The following is a 17940-nucleotide window of genomic DNA, read 5'->3' as shown; positions in this document are numbered from 1 at the left end:
ACACTGGAATGGAATGGCTGCCATACATGTAGAGATGCTGATTTAAGAAAAATTAGTGGTGGTTTCTTAATTTTTTCCAGAGGTATATCTATATATCTTTGGGAAAATGCCCATTGCTTTTGTAGTGGTCAGGAATCACTGATGGACAGAAATATTCAGAACCTTGTTTCTGATTTTCATGCACATTTTAAGTCTGACTGAATCCTTCAGGAATACATGACCCGGAAAAAAGAATTCTGATATATCTTTGGCATAACACTGAGCGTAATTGTCTCACTGAATAATTCAACTCAATTTCAGGGTAAGGATTTCAGAAGACAGAGTACGAGTTTCTCAAAATTTTTACCTGGGCTTTTCTTTTCTTTTATGAATTGGATGAAATCCCCTCCCCATGACATGCATACCCGAAACATCATGCTGCCACCACAATATCTGACAATACAGATGGTTTCACAATGTCTTGTGGTTTTCACCCAAACATGTCTTTTTTCATTTAGCACCAAACGTCAACTTACATGTATATCATTGGCATATGAAATCAAGGCATATGAAAATGTTAGACTGTAGAGACTGTCACCTTTCATGGCCGCCTGTTTCAACACGTTTTACTAACACGTTCTTCCTCCCTCCAGTTGTAATAATCTCACTCTGGGCAAAACATGTTCCATCCAGGCGCTCAGGCCAGATAACGAAACGCCATTATTTTTCAAGAAGTGTGGACATGTGTTACGAAGTGGAGAAACACTTATCTGAGCCCAGTTTGGAGGAAATGGAGAGTCGTTCGCTAAGCAGGATGGTGCCAGTAACACTTGTAACCAGTGTGAAATGGCTGGCCAGTTAGTATTTCAAGCCTAGATATCACTGGCACTGAGACCTTGAAGTTATTGTGTTCCATGCTTCCCCAAGGACCACAGATGTGATTTAAACTAGTCCACAAGGGCTGCAGCTTTGGTGGGTCTACTGTTGTTGGTGTGTTCAGTGCATAGCTGGCTGTCAACTTCCTAGCAATGCAATTTCCTTTTTTGTTTGTTATATTATCACAGTTTTGAGTCATTTTTCGGTTTGTTTTAGATAAAACCACAGAAATTGGCCTACCTGTTTCCCCATTCGGGTAACTTTCAGTGAACAGTGTAATCAGGATTTACAGACTAGATCATCTGTAATACCACCGAATATAATGTATGGGGAAAACATTTTGGGAAAGCTACCAGAATGTTTAATTAATGCCAGAACAGACAACCAACTTAAAAATTATTATTTTTTTGTCTATGCAAATGTGGAGTTTGCTATTCCGCTATGGTATTTCTTGGCACAGTCCGTCAACCTCTGACTCACATTCAGGAACTGGGAATCACAGATACTGATAAACTCGCAGGCAGCAGGCCACAACTTTATTCTAGATCAGTTCAGAATCAGCAGGCAAGTCACACCATTGTGTGTGTGAGACTGACTATAAAACTGCAGATGAATCCTTTAGCTGGCCAGCTTACATTGAATACTGTCTGCATTCAAAAACATAACACCCTAACAGACCTACCTTTCTGAATTCTGATCTATAAACTAAAGTCTAACAAGAACACACGCACACCCAGAATCAAACTTCTCCAATGTGCTGTATATCAATCAGAATATTTCTTTTAAATGCACAGTGAGCCCAGGCAGCAGCAGTGTTGCCAGCTCCTTAACGACTTAATTAAGCTAATCTTTCCTTTCCTGTTGAGTTAATGAGCACAGTTTTACATGGATTAGCAGTCTCCTGGGTGGGAGATTAGTCTTTATTATTTACCACATTTTTGGTACATAAATGCCATCCATCTTGAGTAGATGTATTATCCATTAAGCCAATGACCCGGGTTATTCTAGGGTTCAACAATTCAATCCTTATGGGAGGGTTACACCATAATAACGTTCCACTGTCGTGGGTCTAGAAAGCAAACAAGGTTAGGTTTCAACGGGAACTGGACATGATGCTGAGTTTAGATTGGTCACTCATGCCCCTAGTTCAGCATTCTCCAACTTCAGACCCACCACCTGCCAATGCTCCCTGGCTGCAGAAAGAAGCTGAAAAAACAAGAAGCAAGTGGTTCATCAAGCAGTGCCATCCCTTGTGTATCCGGGCCATCTAGTAAAAGCCAAGTCAAGTATCTTCTAGGATGCTTTTGAGTGGTAACACCTATTATATAAACAAAAAGAAAAGCGATGTGCTGTGCAGTCCTATGTTTCATCAATGAGTAGTTGTCGGCTCAGTTCCATCTCACTCCAAAGGCTTCCTGTCCCAAGGGAAGAGGAAATGAGGACCTGGCACTTCAAGATATATACATCTGCTGGGCTATCTGGCTCTTTATGATCTGTGATGAAACTATCCATGTGAATTCAAATCATGAAGTCTCCCTCGAAATTAGAAAGTGAGCTTCCCATTGTACCAGTGATGAAAAGGCCTTCTCCCTTTCAGGATTGAGTCAAAAGAAAACAACTGCAGATGGGAGTATTGCACTGACATTTCATCAAATAATAAAGAGCCCCAGATCCATTGTGAAAACTGAAGTAATTACACATTCATACCATTTCAATGGCTTATGAGAAATAATCTTGTTTTACCAGAGATGATTAGGGAGTATTAAAGGCGAAGAGCATAGCCTATGGACACAGCATCTAAGGAGAGTTGCAAGTTCATTATTACTGCAGGATGGGGCTGATCGAAGTTGAAGGGCAGACACTTTCACCCAATGACATACGGTAGATACATCAGCGGAATTCAAAGCCCAGACCCAGGCTGAACTAGAGCAGACGAAAAACCTATAAGTGGACAGTATGACTCCGGCAGCTTAAACTAATCGGTACTACATTCAAAACAACAACACCTGTAAGGCAAAACGCAGCACTGCCCTCTGGTGGTGTTCAGGTAAGGCAGATTTAGACAGGTGAGGTTCTTAAATCTGAATGTGTTGCCTCTGAAGGGCGGTTGTGCTAGAAGTTTGGGGAAGCTTGGCAAAGGCCCACCATCCTGTTGAAGGAGAAACAGCCTACAAGTGCTCAGCATATGTGGGAACTCCTTCAAGACTGTTGGAAATGCATTCCAGATGACTACCTTGTGAAGCTGGTAGAGAGAATGCCAGGAGCGTGCAAAACTGTCATCAAAGCAAAGGGTTATGTTGAACAATCTGCAATATGAAACATTTTGATTTGTATAACACTTTCAGGTTGCTACATGATTCCATACATGTTATTTCACCATTCTGACATTTTCACTATTATTCTACAATGTGTAAAACAGTAAAAATGAAGAAACATCCTGAAAGTGTGCGTGTCCAAACTTGACTGGCACTGCATATAAGCAGAGACCATGTTTAGTTATGTATTGTCTTTAACAGAGGCATTCTTTAATTATAGATATATACATATTTTACAGGATATTATGTACACATAGTCGTTGGCTAGGACTCAGAGCACTGTGAAGCAGAATCAATAGAGTTAATAGAGGCCAGCAGGTCTTGAAACAGCAATGGTTCCATGGGATGTGTACACTGTAGTAAGGCTGGTTAACATTGATTCAAAACGTAAACAACAGTCTCTGTTCCTAAAACCTCCCAGTTACAATGGTGCAAGGAATGGTCAATGAAAGCATATTAAACAAGACTAAGTATATATGAGAGGCAGTAGGACTCCAGGTGAGGGGTAGGTTGGTATGTGTGTCTGGTATCAGAGGCAGTAGGACTCCAGGTGAGGGGTAGGTTGGTATGTGTGTCTGGTATCAGAGGCAGTAGGACTCCAGGTGAGGGGTAGGTTGGTATGTGTGTCTGGTATCAGAGGCAGTAGGACTCCAGGTGAGGGGTAGGTTGGTATGTGTGTCTGGTATCAGAGGCAGTAGGACTCCAGGTGAGGGGTAGGTTGGTATGTGTGTCTGGTATCAGAGGCAGTAGGACTCCAGGTGAGGGGTAGGTTGGTATGTGTGTCTGGTATCAGAGGCAGTAGGACTCCACAGGTAACTCTCCAAGAAGCTCATCCAGATCATCTGCACAAAGCCAGATGGGGTTAACCACATAATATGTTTTCCCAACAACACATTCTTAAGGGTATCTAAATACACACCTGCGTCCCAAGACTGGTCCAGTGGTGCAGCGAGGAGCCCCTGGGGACCGCAACTGGAGCCAGCTGCAGGACCCAGTGGGGACCGAACCTCCGGCTCAGCTTCCTCATCAGCATCATCAAACAGCAACTCCATCCGAGAAACAGGGGCCCCTGGAAGCCTGGAGGACTGATCAGGTGATGCCAACAGAGGCTCCTAAATAATGCAGTGAGGAAAGAAATAGAGAACATTTACCAAGACACAAAGATTCACTCAAACGTTTGCCAAAACCAACAGAAAGTTGCTATCCTGGGTATCGGCGTGTCACCTGGCCTGGTGGGGAATGGGTGGAGCCATCAGGGGCATAGATCCTCAGCAAGTTGTTGGGTGTCACATTCAGGTAATGGTTACGATGGGATGGAGAGAACACACCCACCTTCATGAAGCAGACAGACACAAAGACTCTTTCACCATGCAAACACTACGGTATCTCAAGAATGGTTGATCAATCATATGGAAGAATACAATAAATAGTTTGCAGTCCAGCACTAGTAAAAAGAGGTTTTATGGTCCTACCTGTTTGAGCAGCAGAACCGCCCCAGTCTTGAGCTCCCCTAATCTGTCCTCTAGGAGGCGCCGGTGTACTGTGCCCTGCATCTCCCCTAGTATTAAAGCGAAGACGCCTTGTATGAACTCAATGCTTGTCATTACATAGCTAGTAGTTGTCACTGTATCAAACTGAGAGAAGCCATATGCTAGCTAGCTAATGTTAGTGTGGGCTAATTCAGAATAATTAACAGCATTTTCTAACCCTGCAACTCATTATTAGCAAAATATTGTTCTGTTTTGTGCAACCTACAGACAACAATTCTATAAAAATCGTATTTTTTACCCAACATCCTGTTTAAACGTTACACAAATCTCCCCATTTGACACGTCTCAAATTAAATCTATGTATCCTCTCACAAGAGAGAATACTTCAGGAGGGAAATCGATTGATACTAAATAGTCCCTGCTGATCCAAACAGCATGTATGAAATAGTCCTTCATTTTAATGCTGATCCAGGATGATTACACCCTCAAAGGAGAGCTTAACCATAGACTACCTACTCCAAAACATCTCACTCAAATCCTGAAGGGTTCAAGCAGTATTCTGAACCAAGGGTAAAAAAATAAAATAATAAAAACAAAGCACTACGACCAACCCAGGGCTGTCTCTCTATATTTATACAACCAAGCTGCACACACATGTTCTGAGTGCAATACCTCACATTCCACCTCCCAGTTTACTTAACCAGGACACTGCAAGCAATGACAATTCCAGTGCACAAATGGCTAGCAAACTGGTGCACAAGACCATCACATCAAGCCACCTCCAAACTGTTAATGGGGTAATCCACCCCAATAAACACAAACCAAGGAATGGTGAAATGTTCTATTAGCAAGTAAAACTGTCACCATGGTTGACTTTCTGGGGGGTCCACCGGTGAAACAGTTTTACATTACTTTACAATGCTCTGAACACCAGATTGCCAAACCAGCTAGATGATATGGGCACACTTGCCTAGAACATATCAATGTCTAAAGTCATGTAAAAAGGACATACACCACCATTCCAATCACACCCATCGACAACGGCAACCCAATTAAACAATTCAAAAATAAACTTTGAAACCATGTATGCAATTAAAACGGATCAACAGAAATTCTAATTTCTTTAGAGGGTCCAGCCTTCCATAATGACTACAAACTTGGCCTGGTTGAGTTTTTCCCCATATGGGTGTGTAGTTACACATCATGCCGAAATCAAAAGACCTATCCAAAGGTCCTCAGAAAGAAGATTGATGGTCATGAGTGTGGAAATATACACAGGAGTGTCCCATCCAATTCAGACGAAGATCTGACTGAAAGACGCTCATATAGGTCTCTAAGAACTCCAGGATAAAATCAAAGGATCTACAAGCCTCTTTTCAAAAAACAATGTCAATAGGCAACTGTGAGAAAAAGACTGCAAGAACTTTGCTTACATAGGTCAGGAAGGAAGATGCCTCGGCTGTCAACAATATCAAGAAACTGATGATTGCCAAACAACACCAGGGTAAATATCAAAACTACTAGAACAACGTTGCAAAGTATCAAATGTGGAGTTGACTGGTAGTCCAGCCAGGCACCCTGTTTGACACTGCCTATAAAGATAAGAACTACATCCCCCAACCGTAAAGCATTAAGCCAGCTGCATTATGGTTTTGGGCTGCTTTGCCGCCTCAGGGCCTGGCTAATTTGCCATCACAGAGTCAACAATGAATTTCATATTGTACCAGAGTATTATTGAGTAGTAATGGTAATGGAATGGCCGGGACAAAGCCTAGAAATCAATCTTATTGAAATTCTGGTGGAGGGGGATGATGAAGTGGGACGCACATACAAGAAAGCCTTCAAATGCAAAACACTCAAAGCAGTGCTGTAAAGAACAATAGGCAAGAATTCCTTCCAAGTGATGTAACATACCGACAATTACAAGAAATAGCTACATGAACTTAATTCAGCTGAAGGGGGGGGCTACACCATCTAATGAAGCTTGGGGAGCACTTTTTCTCCACCATGAAATGACATTTCTTTCGCTGACATGATAACAGGCTGTGTAACGCTGACATGATAACAGGCTGTGTAACGCTGACATGATAACAGGCTGTGTAACGCTGACATGATAACAGGCTGTGTAACGCTGACATGATAACAGGCTGTGTAACGCTGACATGATAACAGGCTGTGTAACGCTGACATGATAACAGACTGTGTAACGCTGACATGATAACAGACTGTGTAACGCTGACATGATAACAGGCTGTGTAACGCTGACATGATAACAGACTGTGTAACGCTGACATGATAACCGACTGTGTAACGTTATACGATCACTGACCGCCTCCTATATAATTTGGCATGTAAGACAGTTAACTTTTGATTATTTGGAGAACATGTAAGACCTAAAGAAGATCAAAACCTCGCTACTCGTGCTATTAAAGAAATTCACTCCAGTTTTACGATTTTGTTCATGGGTCAAAAGTGGACAGAATCTAACAACAAAATGCAGAAACGGGTCACTACATATTGTCATGCACTAGAATGCGGTATACCACAGGAAATGTTTGTGGCCTGAGGATAATTACCATTTTATGTTGATCTTATTAAGCAAAGAATATGGCCAATGTTAGTGTTAGTTATGGCTAGAGCTTCCAAAAAGCTTCCATTCTGCCCTACCTGTGGGATCCTTGAAAACAGCCTTGGCATCAGCATGTGTGTGGAGGATGCTCTTCAGTACCACAGCCATATTGGGGACCTTATTTTTAACCAGTTGTTTTAGAGCTGCCTGGTGGGTGGGGGGCGGGTGAAGACATAATGAGGGAGGAAGCAAAAAGGCAAGAGGAGAGAAGGTAGGAGAACATAAAGAACAGACAGAAGGGAAAACGGAGACATTTGTATTAGAGCGTTAAATCAAATAAAAGCTGCTTTTACCTGTGGCACGTTAAGGTGGGAAAAAAATATTAACCATTAAGATAACTCGTGTGATGGCATTTAGGTTAATAAACACTAACACCCCAGTCACAGGTCTGTCATTTGAAGTGCATTTACTGACAGACAGCCTCCAGAGACCAGGGCGATTAAAATACAATAGATGTTAAGTCAAGCTATGAAAACATTTGCAAGTGTTTCATTTCTTTTATACCTTAGGATATAAGCTATGTACATTTTGTAACATTAAATATGCAATATATTATGCATATTGCGGAAGGGTATGCTGTCACAGCCTATGGAAAATGCCTTGAAAGGTGACTGAAAGGGTAATGTGTATGAAAATGAATAATGTTAGATTTGGTGGTTACCTTTCGAAGGACCATGGCCACACTGTAAGAGTGCAGAAAACAGGAGGGGTTCCTTTCATCCAATCCCATCTCTGCCTTCATCGCTGCCCACGGACCTCCACTGAAATCCTCTTCCTCTGCCTGAGAGCTGGGAACCTGGCCACACAGGTTCAAACAAGCTCACACAAATCAAAAAAGCAGACTAACATTTGTAGAGAGAGTAAGCACTGAATAAAAAGCTAAATGAATATCACAACAACATTCTGTAAACCTATTGGCTACTCTGTGCGACGGTACCTGACTGGCCATTCGAGCCAAGGCACCGTGTGCAGGTGTCTGAGGAATGGCCACCACAATGTCATCCAGGCTCCGCCCATGGAGCTGCTTCCGGGAGAGAACAGAAGCCCACAGTAGACTGGTATTGCCAACAGAGTGATTAAATGAGACTAGCAATAACCAAAAAGGCAGGAAAAGGGTCCTGTCCCAAATTGACCCCGAGACCCTACACCCTTGTTCAGAACTAAACGGTTGTAATCGGGCACTGTAACATTGCATATTAGAAGGCAAGATGAAACAATGAGCACATTGGTAGTGTACAGACTGGTGGGGATTTTGGGACAGAGACTCGCCTGTTGGGGCAGCATTCCGGCAGGGCCAGGGAAGCGGCGCGTATTTGGCCGGGCGTGGTCGGAACGAGGCCGATGTGGGGGTTTGTTGGAGTTGGACACCAGCCGGACCAGGTGGTTCGTGAAGACGGGTGTGTGGAGCGAACGGGGGGTAAGACTGGGGGAAGACATGGGTTCACCAAACGTACCAAAAGAGGCTGGTGTGACAGGGTGGCTACGTCCAAGGACCAGAGGGGAAGTGCAGGGGCGCTGTGCCTGGGAATGCGGTCCTCTGACTGGCCTAGGGGTCACAGGCCTGAGGATGGGGCTGGTGAAGGGGGAGGAGGGAATAGTGAGGACAGGGAACACAGGGCCCGGGTGCGGAGCAGGAAAAAATGTAGCACTTGGATAAGAGCCAGGGGAGGAGCCAGGAAATGAAGACCTGAGGTGTCTGCGGACAGGCGGGCCAGACATTTGATTGGAGGAGACAGATCTCAGGCCTATACCGGGGGTAGTTTGAACCCCACCGCAGGCTGAAGTCCGTAGTCTTTTGGCTGGGGATACAGAGTCATCTATGGGAAGGGTGGTGTATGCAGATGGGGTGGTAGCTGGAGGCATTTCTTGGACCACAGCCTCAGTCTCCATCTGTGGATCACTTTCATCCAGGTCTGCCAGGTCAACATCCCAGTCGTCGAAGTCATCCTGAGGCAAAGCCGCACCTCGCTGTTCTCCGGTGTCTGAATTAGTCTTTTGGGAAGTTATACATGACTCCCTGCTTAGTGTAGCAATGTGAGGAGGTGGAAATGGCCGCAGTTGTTCACTTGTAGAAAGCTGTCTCAATCCCAAAGCAGCAGAACATCCTATAGTGCTTGATGTTGTGCTCTCTGGCCCTGGGCCAGCTGACAGGCTCTTACTAGTAGGTATCAATTCTGTAGATAGTTGGTGTAAGTTCTTCTGGCCATTGGGAACAACTGGTGAGGTTGTCAGGACACAGGACTGTGCTGTAGAGGTCACACTGGTTACAGACACTGATGGTGCAGACCAGTCTATCTCAAGCAGGTCCTAAAACACAATAGTAACGGATAGAATTACTGCACATAAAAAAACATTTGCGGTATCAGCATTCTACAGTTATTGTCCATCTAAGGATTTATACTTTGGGCTATGTCTTATAGCACAGGTGTTTATAATGTACTAAATTACCACAGGTGGGAGACGATAGATATTATCATGCTGCAACGAATATTATTATCACCTCATCATCGAAATCCTCCCCAACATTAAATAAGCCATTCCACTTGCAAGTCTGAAAGAAAAAAAAGCATCTTATAATTGGAAGTTTTAAGAACAACGTATTTGTTGTAAACATCAACGTGAGTTGGCATGCTAAACGCTTTTCTCATGAGAAAACTTGTGACATTCCCCTAATATCCTGGGACTATGGGACCAGAGATAACCTACTGCAGTAACTACATGTTGCTAGTTCGGCTTAGCTAGCAAACAAACAAGATACATTTATCTTACCATCGCAGTCATTGGATTTTGCGTCTATTGTCTTCTCAAGCCAACTATTTACATTCATACAATAGATCAATGGAAAATAAAAATGCCATTTCATTCAACCATATGATAAAGGTACGTTATAGAAAACGCATCGAATTGGCAAGCAAAGATAGTTAGTGTTGTTTCGCTAAACTTGAAATCTTCCGTGAGGTTGGCGCCGCCACGTTCAAGTAGAACGTAACTACGTAATCAATGTACGTTGTGTGACGTTCGAGATGTGGCCATCACTATCGCCACCACTACTGAAAATCTCAGCGAATGACGCAGTCCACATATCAGCTTTCATTCTCCGTCCATTTATAGCTGGTACCAGTCTCAACTTGTGTTGGGACAACAACATCTTGTGACAGTTATTTTCTTCACGGACATTTGGACGCAACTATTAAAAAATACATAAGAAATAGATGAAAATTCGTCTGTACAACAGAAAATTGACTTAATTTTGTACCGTGAAGGTATTTGAGTGTACATTGAAATTAAATGACCTCTTTCTTGGTGAGTAGAACGTTATATTAACAGCATTAATACTATGCAGAGTCAGTACTTTAAAAGAAAAGAAAGTGCAGACAAAGATCATTTTTACTTTCAGATTTTTTTATTTTATTAACATCTTAATTTTCCTTTAGTAATATTCAGAACTCTAGGTTTGTAGTCAGTTTGTTGAGTGGCATATGCTGCTGTGCACAAGTAATGGTCCACTCTGTATTCCACTAACCTGTTCAAGTGTTTTAAATTTGTTGCTCAAACTCCTCTCTTATTGTTCTTGGGAGGTTGCTTGAGATTCTGCCCCAGTATTGGGTGTCATGTCCAGGGACACATTTTCCTTCAGCTCAGCTGCCTTGAACTCTCTGAGGGTGGATCGGGAGCTTCAGGAGTGGGAGGACAGACAGCAGACATTGGCCCAAATGAGAGCTATGAACAGGCTACCTGTGTTCCAGCCGCCTGGCACTCCCCAGAGAAAGCAGCAGGGCCTTCAAGAGGTACGCGTCTATGAGGCCAGATGCAGAGACACCACCATCCACAACACCTTCATGTGTGGGGACATGAAGGGAGTTTACACTGTGCTGAAGGACCCCTGCATGGTCAATGCACTGATGGAGACAGTACATGAGGAGATGGTGTGGGCTCCGGAGCTGGGTAGGTAATATCAAACACAAAATATAAACTCACTTGTATTTTAATCTTCACTGTTGTCCTTGTGTTAGCTAAGCCCTACAAAGCTTAGTTAGAGAAAATGTCCTCAAAAAAATTATTTTTTCCACCCAAGCCATTTAACTCTGTCACAAAACCTTTGGTTGTATATCTGTGCTGCCAGCAGGGCAGTGGTTATTCACTTAAGACATGATTTGCATTAATGGCGGCTAGCCCCATCCAGTCACTCACTAGACCATGGTAGGCTGCGAATGACTAGCAGTGGGGTAACAAGTGTTTTATTTCTTGTCACACCGGCATTAAACTGAAAAAGAAATTACGCAGTGCTGCCACCCAGTGGTCATTGATAGAGTATGCAGTTTGAGTTCTCACTTGGGGAATACATTTTATATTTTAATCCAACAAAAATGTTTGATCTGGGAGTCTTCACTTTTTCATTTGCACCTAGTATTATGTTAACATTGACAGATTTAATTTTCTTTGTTAATGATTTGTAATTTTTATGTACGATTAACTGTTATTTGACGACCCACTAGTTGTCAAAAAAGCATAATAAAAGCACATTTGAAAATGGTTATAGTGCATCTCTAAATGTTTTTTTCTAAAGTAGTGCATTGGCTTTCTGAGAGGTATCTAAAAATTGTGAGATTACTTCTCTTGACCAATATTTGTTCATTTGGATCAGTTAAATGCAAAGCAAATGGACATGCCTTCCTTAAAAAAGCTCCTTTCTAAATTGTGTGCATAACGGAGAAGATATTCCAACACCTCTGTGTTCATAATAATTACCTGAATTTAACTTTTGTATGTATCCTAAATGTTTTGGTCATAAAATCTAGGAAGACATTATTGTGTTGTAATTGTGATTTACTCTGATTTTAAAAATAGAAGAAATACTAGCCATCTAATAAAAAAGCAATTTTCTAGCCAAGGTTCTTTGCTTTTATGTGTTGTGTTGCAGTTAATATCACGCGGTTGGTGTACAAACCATTTAAATGGATTGTCTTACCAGAGATGTTCACTCTATAAAAACACCTAAATGAGAGTCTAATAGTCACTATGCAAAACATGTCTCTATCATCAACACCAAGAGGTTTATACCTGTTGGAAGCCATCTCTTAAGTATCAGACACTACAAGCATACACATATTATAAAATCAACACAACATATCACACACTTGTATAATTATCTTTCAGGGCAGTATATCATTGTATAATTTTGTTGTTTTTCTAAAATGTTGTTTGAGAGTTGACGAATGAAAACGTATGTATTTCCTAGACTTTAATGCTAAACAAGGTCACATGCATGTTGCATTTATATTTACTGTTGTCCCAAACAACTTACAGTAAGTACATACATTTTAAATGACCTTGGTGAAACAACCACAGTTTAGTAGTGAGTGTATTCTACTCAATTAGTTATTGGTAAAGGTCAGTGCTAGAAAGAAGCCCATACAACTAAACGTAAAACATAAAAAGTAAACAAAAGATAACGGACAGAGGTGGTGGAAGTGTAACTATTTTGAGTACTCTGTGAAAAGGTGAATTAAAGTTTTATTTTTTTTAGAGACTCTGCTATCCTAGCATCCAAGGGAAGCTGGTTCCACCACTGAGGTGCCAGGACAGAGAAGAAATACAACAGAGATAATTGGGAGAACATAAAACAGAATTGTGGGCCATCTCCCCTTAATTGTTTTTGTTAACCTTTTATATATATTATATATTATATATATTTATATATTATATATATTTATATATTTTATATATTTATATATTATCTATTTTATATATTATCTATTTTATATATATATATATATATATATATATATATATATATATATAATGAGGGACATTTGAAGAGAAAAAAATGTGATCTCACTGTAGAAAAGGTTAGATGAAAATGTTTCATCTATTCCAGATTAGTTTTATGTATATACTAACTGTCACTCTAACAGGAATGTGGACCCTGAGCTCCAAGATCAAGCAGACGTCTGCATTACGACTGGCTGCCAGCAGTGGGCACTTTGGCTGTGTGGAGGAGCTACTGTTCCGTGGTGCAGAGGTGGACGCTGACCCTGGTGGAAGAACAGCCATGCATGATGCCTGTATAGGTGGCCATGACAACTGTGTCAGGCTGCTGCTAGCCCACGGGGCAGACCCTAACCTGCTGTCAGAGGATGGCAGCGCACCCCTTCACTTGTGCAACACCGCCCAGACATTCTGGTGAGTGACAGCAACCTGGAAGCCATAAAGTCACTTATTATTGGGACGTAGTAGAATGTTTCAAAGGTTATAGAGCAGGTAGGCCTGTTGTTTTGGATGCTAATGAATGATGATCTCATAAGTTTGGGTCTACTCTCTCTAGTTGTGCTGAGCTGCTTGTGAAAGGTGGGGCAGATGTTAACGTGTTAACCCGTGAAACAAAGCTAACTCCTCTCCACGTGGCGGCTCGACTGGGTCTGGAGGAGCATGTGAAGCTCTTTCTGTCCCATGGAGCCGGCGTGTCAGCCAAGAACCGTGAGGGCGAGACCCCACTCAATGCAGCTTGTGGTGGGGCTGAGAGGCCTGCTGAGGCGGGACGGTACCTCCGTGTGGTCCAGATGCTGCTGGGAGCTGGAGCAGACCCCTGCACTGCAGGCAGGAAGAACCACACACCCCTGCATAATGCCTGCAGTAACTGCAGCCCACGCATCACAGAAATCCTACTACAGCGTGGGGCCAAAGCAGATGTGCAGAACTCTGCAGGATACACACCAATGGACTGTCTGTTACAGGTGGGATTAGGGGTTCGGGCTAAAGGCAGGCAAATTTAGAGAAAATCTGTTCTGGGGTCAAATCATTTGGACCGAAGGTTGTATTTATCGTCGTTATAATCAGTAAATGGGAGATAAGACACAGTACAACGCATTGTCCTGTTTGCAGGTGGTGGAGGATTTCCCAGACCAGCATCCTGAGGTAGTAGCGCGCTGTCTCCTTAACCACGGCTCCAGGGCTGGAAACAGCTTGGTACGTCACATTTTTTTAACTGTAGTGTGTTGTGATACATTATATGCACAGCCAAATCTTACTTTTATTTTTGTTTGAATGAAAACATTTTAAAGTCTTGTTCCTGCACTTCTAGGTAGGCATGTTTTGAAGGATAAAATAAGCAATTATAGTAATAACCCACAGCTTTCCTCCATACAGATGTTTAAGCTCTGTCTCCTCTCCCCTGCCACTCTGGAAGTGTTGCTCAACTGCTATGCCGTGGTCCCTTCCTGTGAAGACTGGATGGAGTCCATCCCTCCTAAGATATATGAGGTTGGTCAATTTTTCTGCTTTCAGCTCTTTCCTACACTGTATTGGCTGAACGACCAAATGTCTTTCTTTCTGTTCACTTCATCCGGTCTCTGTTCCCAGGCACATCAATTTTTCTTTGACTCTGTGAGGAAGATGACTAGTCAACCACGCTCCCTGCAGCACCTGTGTCGCTGCACTCTACGCCAACACTTAGGGAAACATATTGACTCATCAATCAGTAGATTCGACATCCCTGTCTCTTTGAAGGAGTATTTATTACTTGGGAATGATGGGGAGATTCGGTGAATGAAGTGGAAGTGGGCAGAAGCCATGTGAGGGACTTGTAGTTACAATAACCTAAGGACCTGTTGCAATACTTTGTTTTCTGTATTAATGTATGAATAAAGCAACTTTCTATTTTGTGTATGTGAAAGGGTAATGATAATTGTATTGTTACATTTCTGACCTTGTATGAATAGTTTATGAAGCTATCAAAATAGACTGCTCCGGCTGTTTCTTGTGTACAGGTGTAAGCATCCACCCAGTACAAATACACACATGTTAAAAAATTGACCACGCAAAATACATTGATGCCTTTAATTGTTGTCTAATTCGAGCACACGTAGGAGAAAGAATGTGAGTGCACTTTCATATTATTTACTTTCCTTGGTTGTGACTCTTGCCCGTTTGCGTACCAGCTACGTAGGCGGTTGACTGACCTACGTGGTAGTCACGCAACGTCATCTTTGTTATGTAGGCCTTCTCTGGTTGTGTTGTTGGGCTTGCGGCTAGTTTAGCATGGTAGCCTGTCTTCAAATGTGATTTAAATATATAGCAGGTAAGCAAACCTCGCATTCTTCACTATTCAAATGTGCGTAGAATATCGAGCAATAGAATGCTTTCTATTTTTGAAAATGATGTAGAACTGTCAATGTGTAAAGCTAGCGAACGAAGGTCATTCTAGTTGGTCTTACTAGCACAAACAAAGCTACACAGAACTGTACTGTAGCTCGCTAACTAACCAATTTTCTGTTAAAAAACAACAAACATTGAAACGCCTTTCTGATTAGTCTGTTATTCTCCATTGAAAGGATGTCCAATGCACTAGCTGTACACTAATAGTAAAGACATTAGTGACATGTTATAACGGGTAAAAGTTGCTAACAAACGTTTCTCACAAAACAATGCAACACAGACGTTAACTATCATTGACAGTGACGCCGCTGCAGATGTAGGTCTCTGCACACGGTCTTATAATCATATTTCTCTCTCTACTTCGAAAAATAGTGGTTCAAAATCTTTAGGAATATGATGCATTGTTATACGTGTTTCCTCTTTTGAATAGACACCGAGGACAGAGATGGCGGTGTGTGCACTGACCATGGATGGGCTAGGAGACGAGGTGACTGCAGCAGGGGGTGTTTTTCTCCTGATTTTGGCCCTGGTCCTGGCTTGGCTCTCCACACATGTGGCTGATCAGGGAGACCACATCCTGGGCACTATCCTTACAGTCGGGGCCCATGCCTCTCTAATTGGGCTAGGGGGCAATGACAGTTATAATGGAGGGCCTCCCAGTGCTGACAACCCAGAGCAGCAAACCCCTACCCCCACCCAGGAGAACAAGCCAGAGGAAGGTGAACCTGGATCTGAGAGAGATGGTGAGGGGAATGGTGAGGGGACTGCTGGAGCTGGAGTAGATTTACTGTTGAACATACAGGGGAAGAAACCTCATAGATACCAGCCTGATGATGAGGATGATGATGATGATGAAGAAGAAGAGGATGACTATGAGGAGGAAGAGAAGGTTCAGGAGCTGAGCACGAAGGTCTCCTGCACCAGCATCACAGTTCGTTTAAAGTTCCTGAATGACACTGAGGAGGTAGCTGTCCTCAGGCCCCAGGATACAGTGGGTCTATTGAAGAGGTTAGTATGATACAGCAGTTCATAAAAAAAAATTGTTTAAAAGTGTTTTTGGGGAAAACGCACATCTCTCTGATTGTCTTACAGAAACCTCTCTTTGTCATCTCTAGTAAGTACTTCTCTGGGCGGGAGCGTCAGATCAAGTTGATCTACCAGGGCCAGCTGCTTCACGATCCAAAACGGACTCTGCTCTCCCTTAACATTTCTCACAACAGTGTAATCCACTGCCACGTTTCCCAGGTGCTGCAGGAGGCCAGCCCAGAGGAGGCGGCCGGGTCCGGTGGGGGAATCAGGGCTGCCGGCCTGGCAATGAGCACCGGCAGCTTGGTGGTACCTGTGTTTGTGGTGATGTTAGCGGTGGTCTGGTACTTCCGTATCAACTACCGTCAGTTCTTCACTGCCCCTGCTACCATCTCCCTGGTGGGAGTCACAGTGTTCTTCAGCTTCCTCATCTTCGGGATGCATAGCCGGTGAATGGGAGAGGAGGCATCTGAGGAGGAGAGTGAGGCTAAATGACGGCTGCATCCGGCGGGGCCCAGAGAAGGAATGGGCCAAAGTAAAGATTCCGTGGGGCCTTTGCCTCAGGCACCACAGTACTGAACTGGAGTCCCGACCATGGGTGTGCCTGTGTTTTGTGCATGTACCAGCAAATAATGTGAGATTGATTGTATGTGCTGCGATTCAAGTAATCTGGAATGTGTGTTAGTGTAAAGCAGAGAATCTAGTGAGCTGTAATTTTGCTTGGCAGAAAAAACTGAGTGATTGAGTAGGTCCATCAGCATCACAGCCAGGACCACAGGCTGCTTGGCCCGCTGAGTCACTGGTATCATCTGGCCAATTTGGCTCCACGTTGTCTATTCTGTGTTTGCTTGATCTCATTAATTAGGATAATGCGTTGATTTGCGTCAAGACAGCATTATCTCTTCGTTTCTCATAACAACATAAAGATTGTTGCTGTTCCAGAAATGTTTTGTCCTTTTGATATATTTGACAAGTACATATCCTCTTTTGCAACATAAACAATGTTATTATATTACAATTTAAGACTTGGATGTGAATTAACTATTGGCTGTATACTTTATAATGGTAGTGTGTTGGCTTTCTTTCCAGTTATTTGGGAATGAGCTTTCACCTAATTGTGGACAGCCCTATTACTAAGCAAAACATTTCATAAGGATATTTGTTTGTTGACATTATCTTAATTAGAGATCATTTAAACAATTTAAGGATTCATTGATATAAAATAAGCACCATGTCTTTGAGAAAAATATGTAATATAATGTATATACTGTAGATGAAGAATGAATCGGGTGAAACAGCATGTGGCACTTCAGGACTTGTAGGGAGAATTTCACATCTCTTTAGGAGTCCTTTTACCACTCAAGTTAGTTTGTTTCACTTCAGGGCTGTGATTCAGATTAAAGAACTTCAAACCAATTGGTGCCTGGATCAATATGATATATATTGGATAACATAACTCAACGCAAGACAC

The 17940-nt window shown here is 42.6% G+C and overlaps 3 protein-coding genes across 5 annotated transcripts; 2 read left to right on the top strand and 1 right to left on the bottom strand.

Annotated features, from left to right (window-relative positions):
- Positions 1–1766: 1766 nt before the first annotated feature.
- On the bottom strand, positions 1767–10291 carry hrob (homologous recombination factor with OB-fold). 2 transcript variants are annotated; one of them, XM_029123091.2, is made up of 11 exons: positions 10059–10291; positions 9790–9840; positions 8977–9596; positions 8559–8862; positions 8227–8310; positions 7951–8085; positions 7328–7436; positions 4643–4728; positions 4395–4502; positions 4090–4282; positions 1767–4012 (listed from the first exon to the last, which is right to left on the bottom strand). In XM_029123091.2, the coding sequence occupies exons 1-11, from the start codon at positions 10068–10070 to the stop codon at positions 3960–3962; spliced, it is 1755 nt and encodes a 584-aa protein (XP_028978924.2). In that variant the 5' UTR covers positions 10071–10291; the 3' UTR covers positions 1767–3959. The 2 variants fall into 2 exon arrangements, with proteins under 2 accessions (XP_028978924.2, XP_028978923.2); XM_029123090.2 differs by having other exon boundaries at positions 8559–9596; positions 10059–10290.
- Positions 10292–10333: 42 nt separating this feature from the next.
- asb16 (ankyrin repeat and SOCS box containing 16) lies at positions 10334–14950 on the top strand. 2 transcript variants are annotated; one of them, XM_010874209.4, is made up of 7 exons: positions 10334–10592; positions 10927–11234; positions 13205–13472; positions 13615–14023; positions 14172–14255; positions 14436–14549; positions 14649–14950. In XM_010874209.4, the coding sequence occupies exons 2-7, from the start codon at positions 11003–11005 to the stop codon at positions 14832–14834; spliced, it is 1293 nt and encodes a 430-aa protein (XP_010872511.1). In that variant the 5' UTR covers positions 10334–10592; positions 10927–11002; the 3' UTR covers positions 14835–14950. The 2 variants fall into 2 exon arrangements, with proteins under 2 accessions (XP_010872511.1, XP_010872510.1); XM_010874208.4 differs by having other exon boundaries at positions 10868–11234.
- A 99-nt stretch (positions 14951–15049) lies between these two features.
- On the top strand, positions 15050–17885 carry tmub2 (transmembrane and ubiquitin-like domain containing 2). Its single transcript, XM_010874207.3, has 3 exons — positions 15050–15366; positions 15874–16451; positions 16559–17885. The coding sequence occupies exons 2-3, from the start codon at positions 15889–15891 to the stop codon at positions 16920–16922; spliced, it is 927 nt and encodes a 308-aa protein (XP_010872509.1). The 5' UTR covers positions 15050–15366; positions 15874–15888; the 3' UTR covers positions 16923–17885.
- The last annotated feature ends 55 nt before the right edge of the window (positions 17886–17940 follow it).

Source organism: Esox lucius, chromosome 11 (assembly GCF_011004845.1).
Source record: "Esox lucius isolate fEsoLuc1 chromosome 11, fEsoLuc1.pri, whole genome shotgun sequence".
Classification (NCBI taxonomy): Eukaryota; Metazoa; Chordata; class Actinopteri; order Esociformes; family Esocidae; genus Esox; species Esox lucius.
The sequence above is the reverse complement of the archived record's forward strand: the minus strand, read 5'-3'. Positions and strand labels throughout refer to the sequence as shown.

Bases quoted from the DNA above. Each gene is read 5' to 3' on its own strand.
- hrob (XM_029123090.2), bottom strand. The intron at 8,311-8,558 runs GCGAGTCTCTGT...TCCCGGAAGCAG, and splicing joins CCGGAATGCTGCCCCAACAG to CTCCATGGGCGGAGCCTGGA. The intron at 4,729-7,327 runs GTAGGGCAGAAT...CTTTAATACTAG, and splicing joins TGTTTTCAAGGATCCCACAG to GGGAGATGCAGGGCACAGTA.
- asb16 (XM_010874208.4), top strand. From the start codon at position 10,901: ATGTCCAGGGACACATTTTCCTTCAGCTCAGCTGCCTTGAACTCTCTG. The intron at 11,235-13,204 runs GTAGGTAATATC...TCACTCTAACAG, and splicing joins GGTGTGGGCTCCGGAGCTGG to GAATGTGGACCCTGAGCTCC. The intron at 14,024-14,171 runs GTGGGATTAGGG...TCCTGTTTGCAG, and splicing joins CAATGGACTGTCTGTTACAG to GTGGTGGAGGATTTCCCAGA.
- tmub2 (XM_010874207.3), top strand. From the start codon at position 15,889: ATGGCGGTGTGTGCACTGACCATGGATGGGCTAGGAGACGAGGTGACT. The intron at 16,452-16,558 runs GTTAGTATGATA...TGTCATCTCTAG, and splicing joins ACAGTGGGTCTATTGAAGAG to TAAGTACTTCTCTGGGCGGG.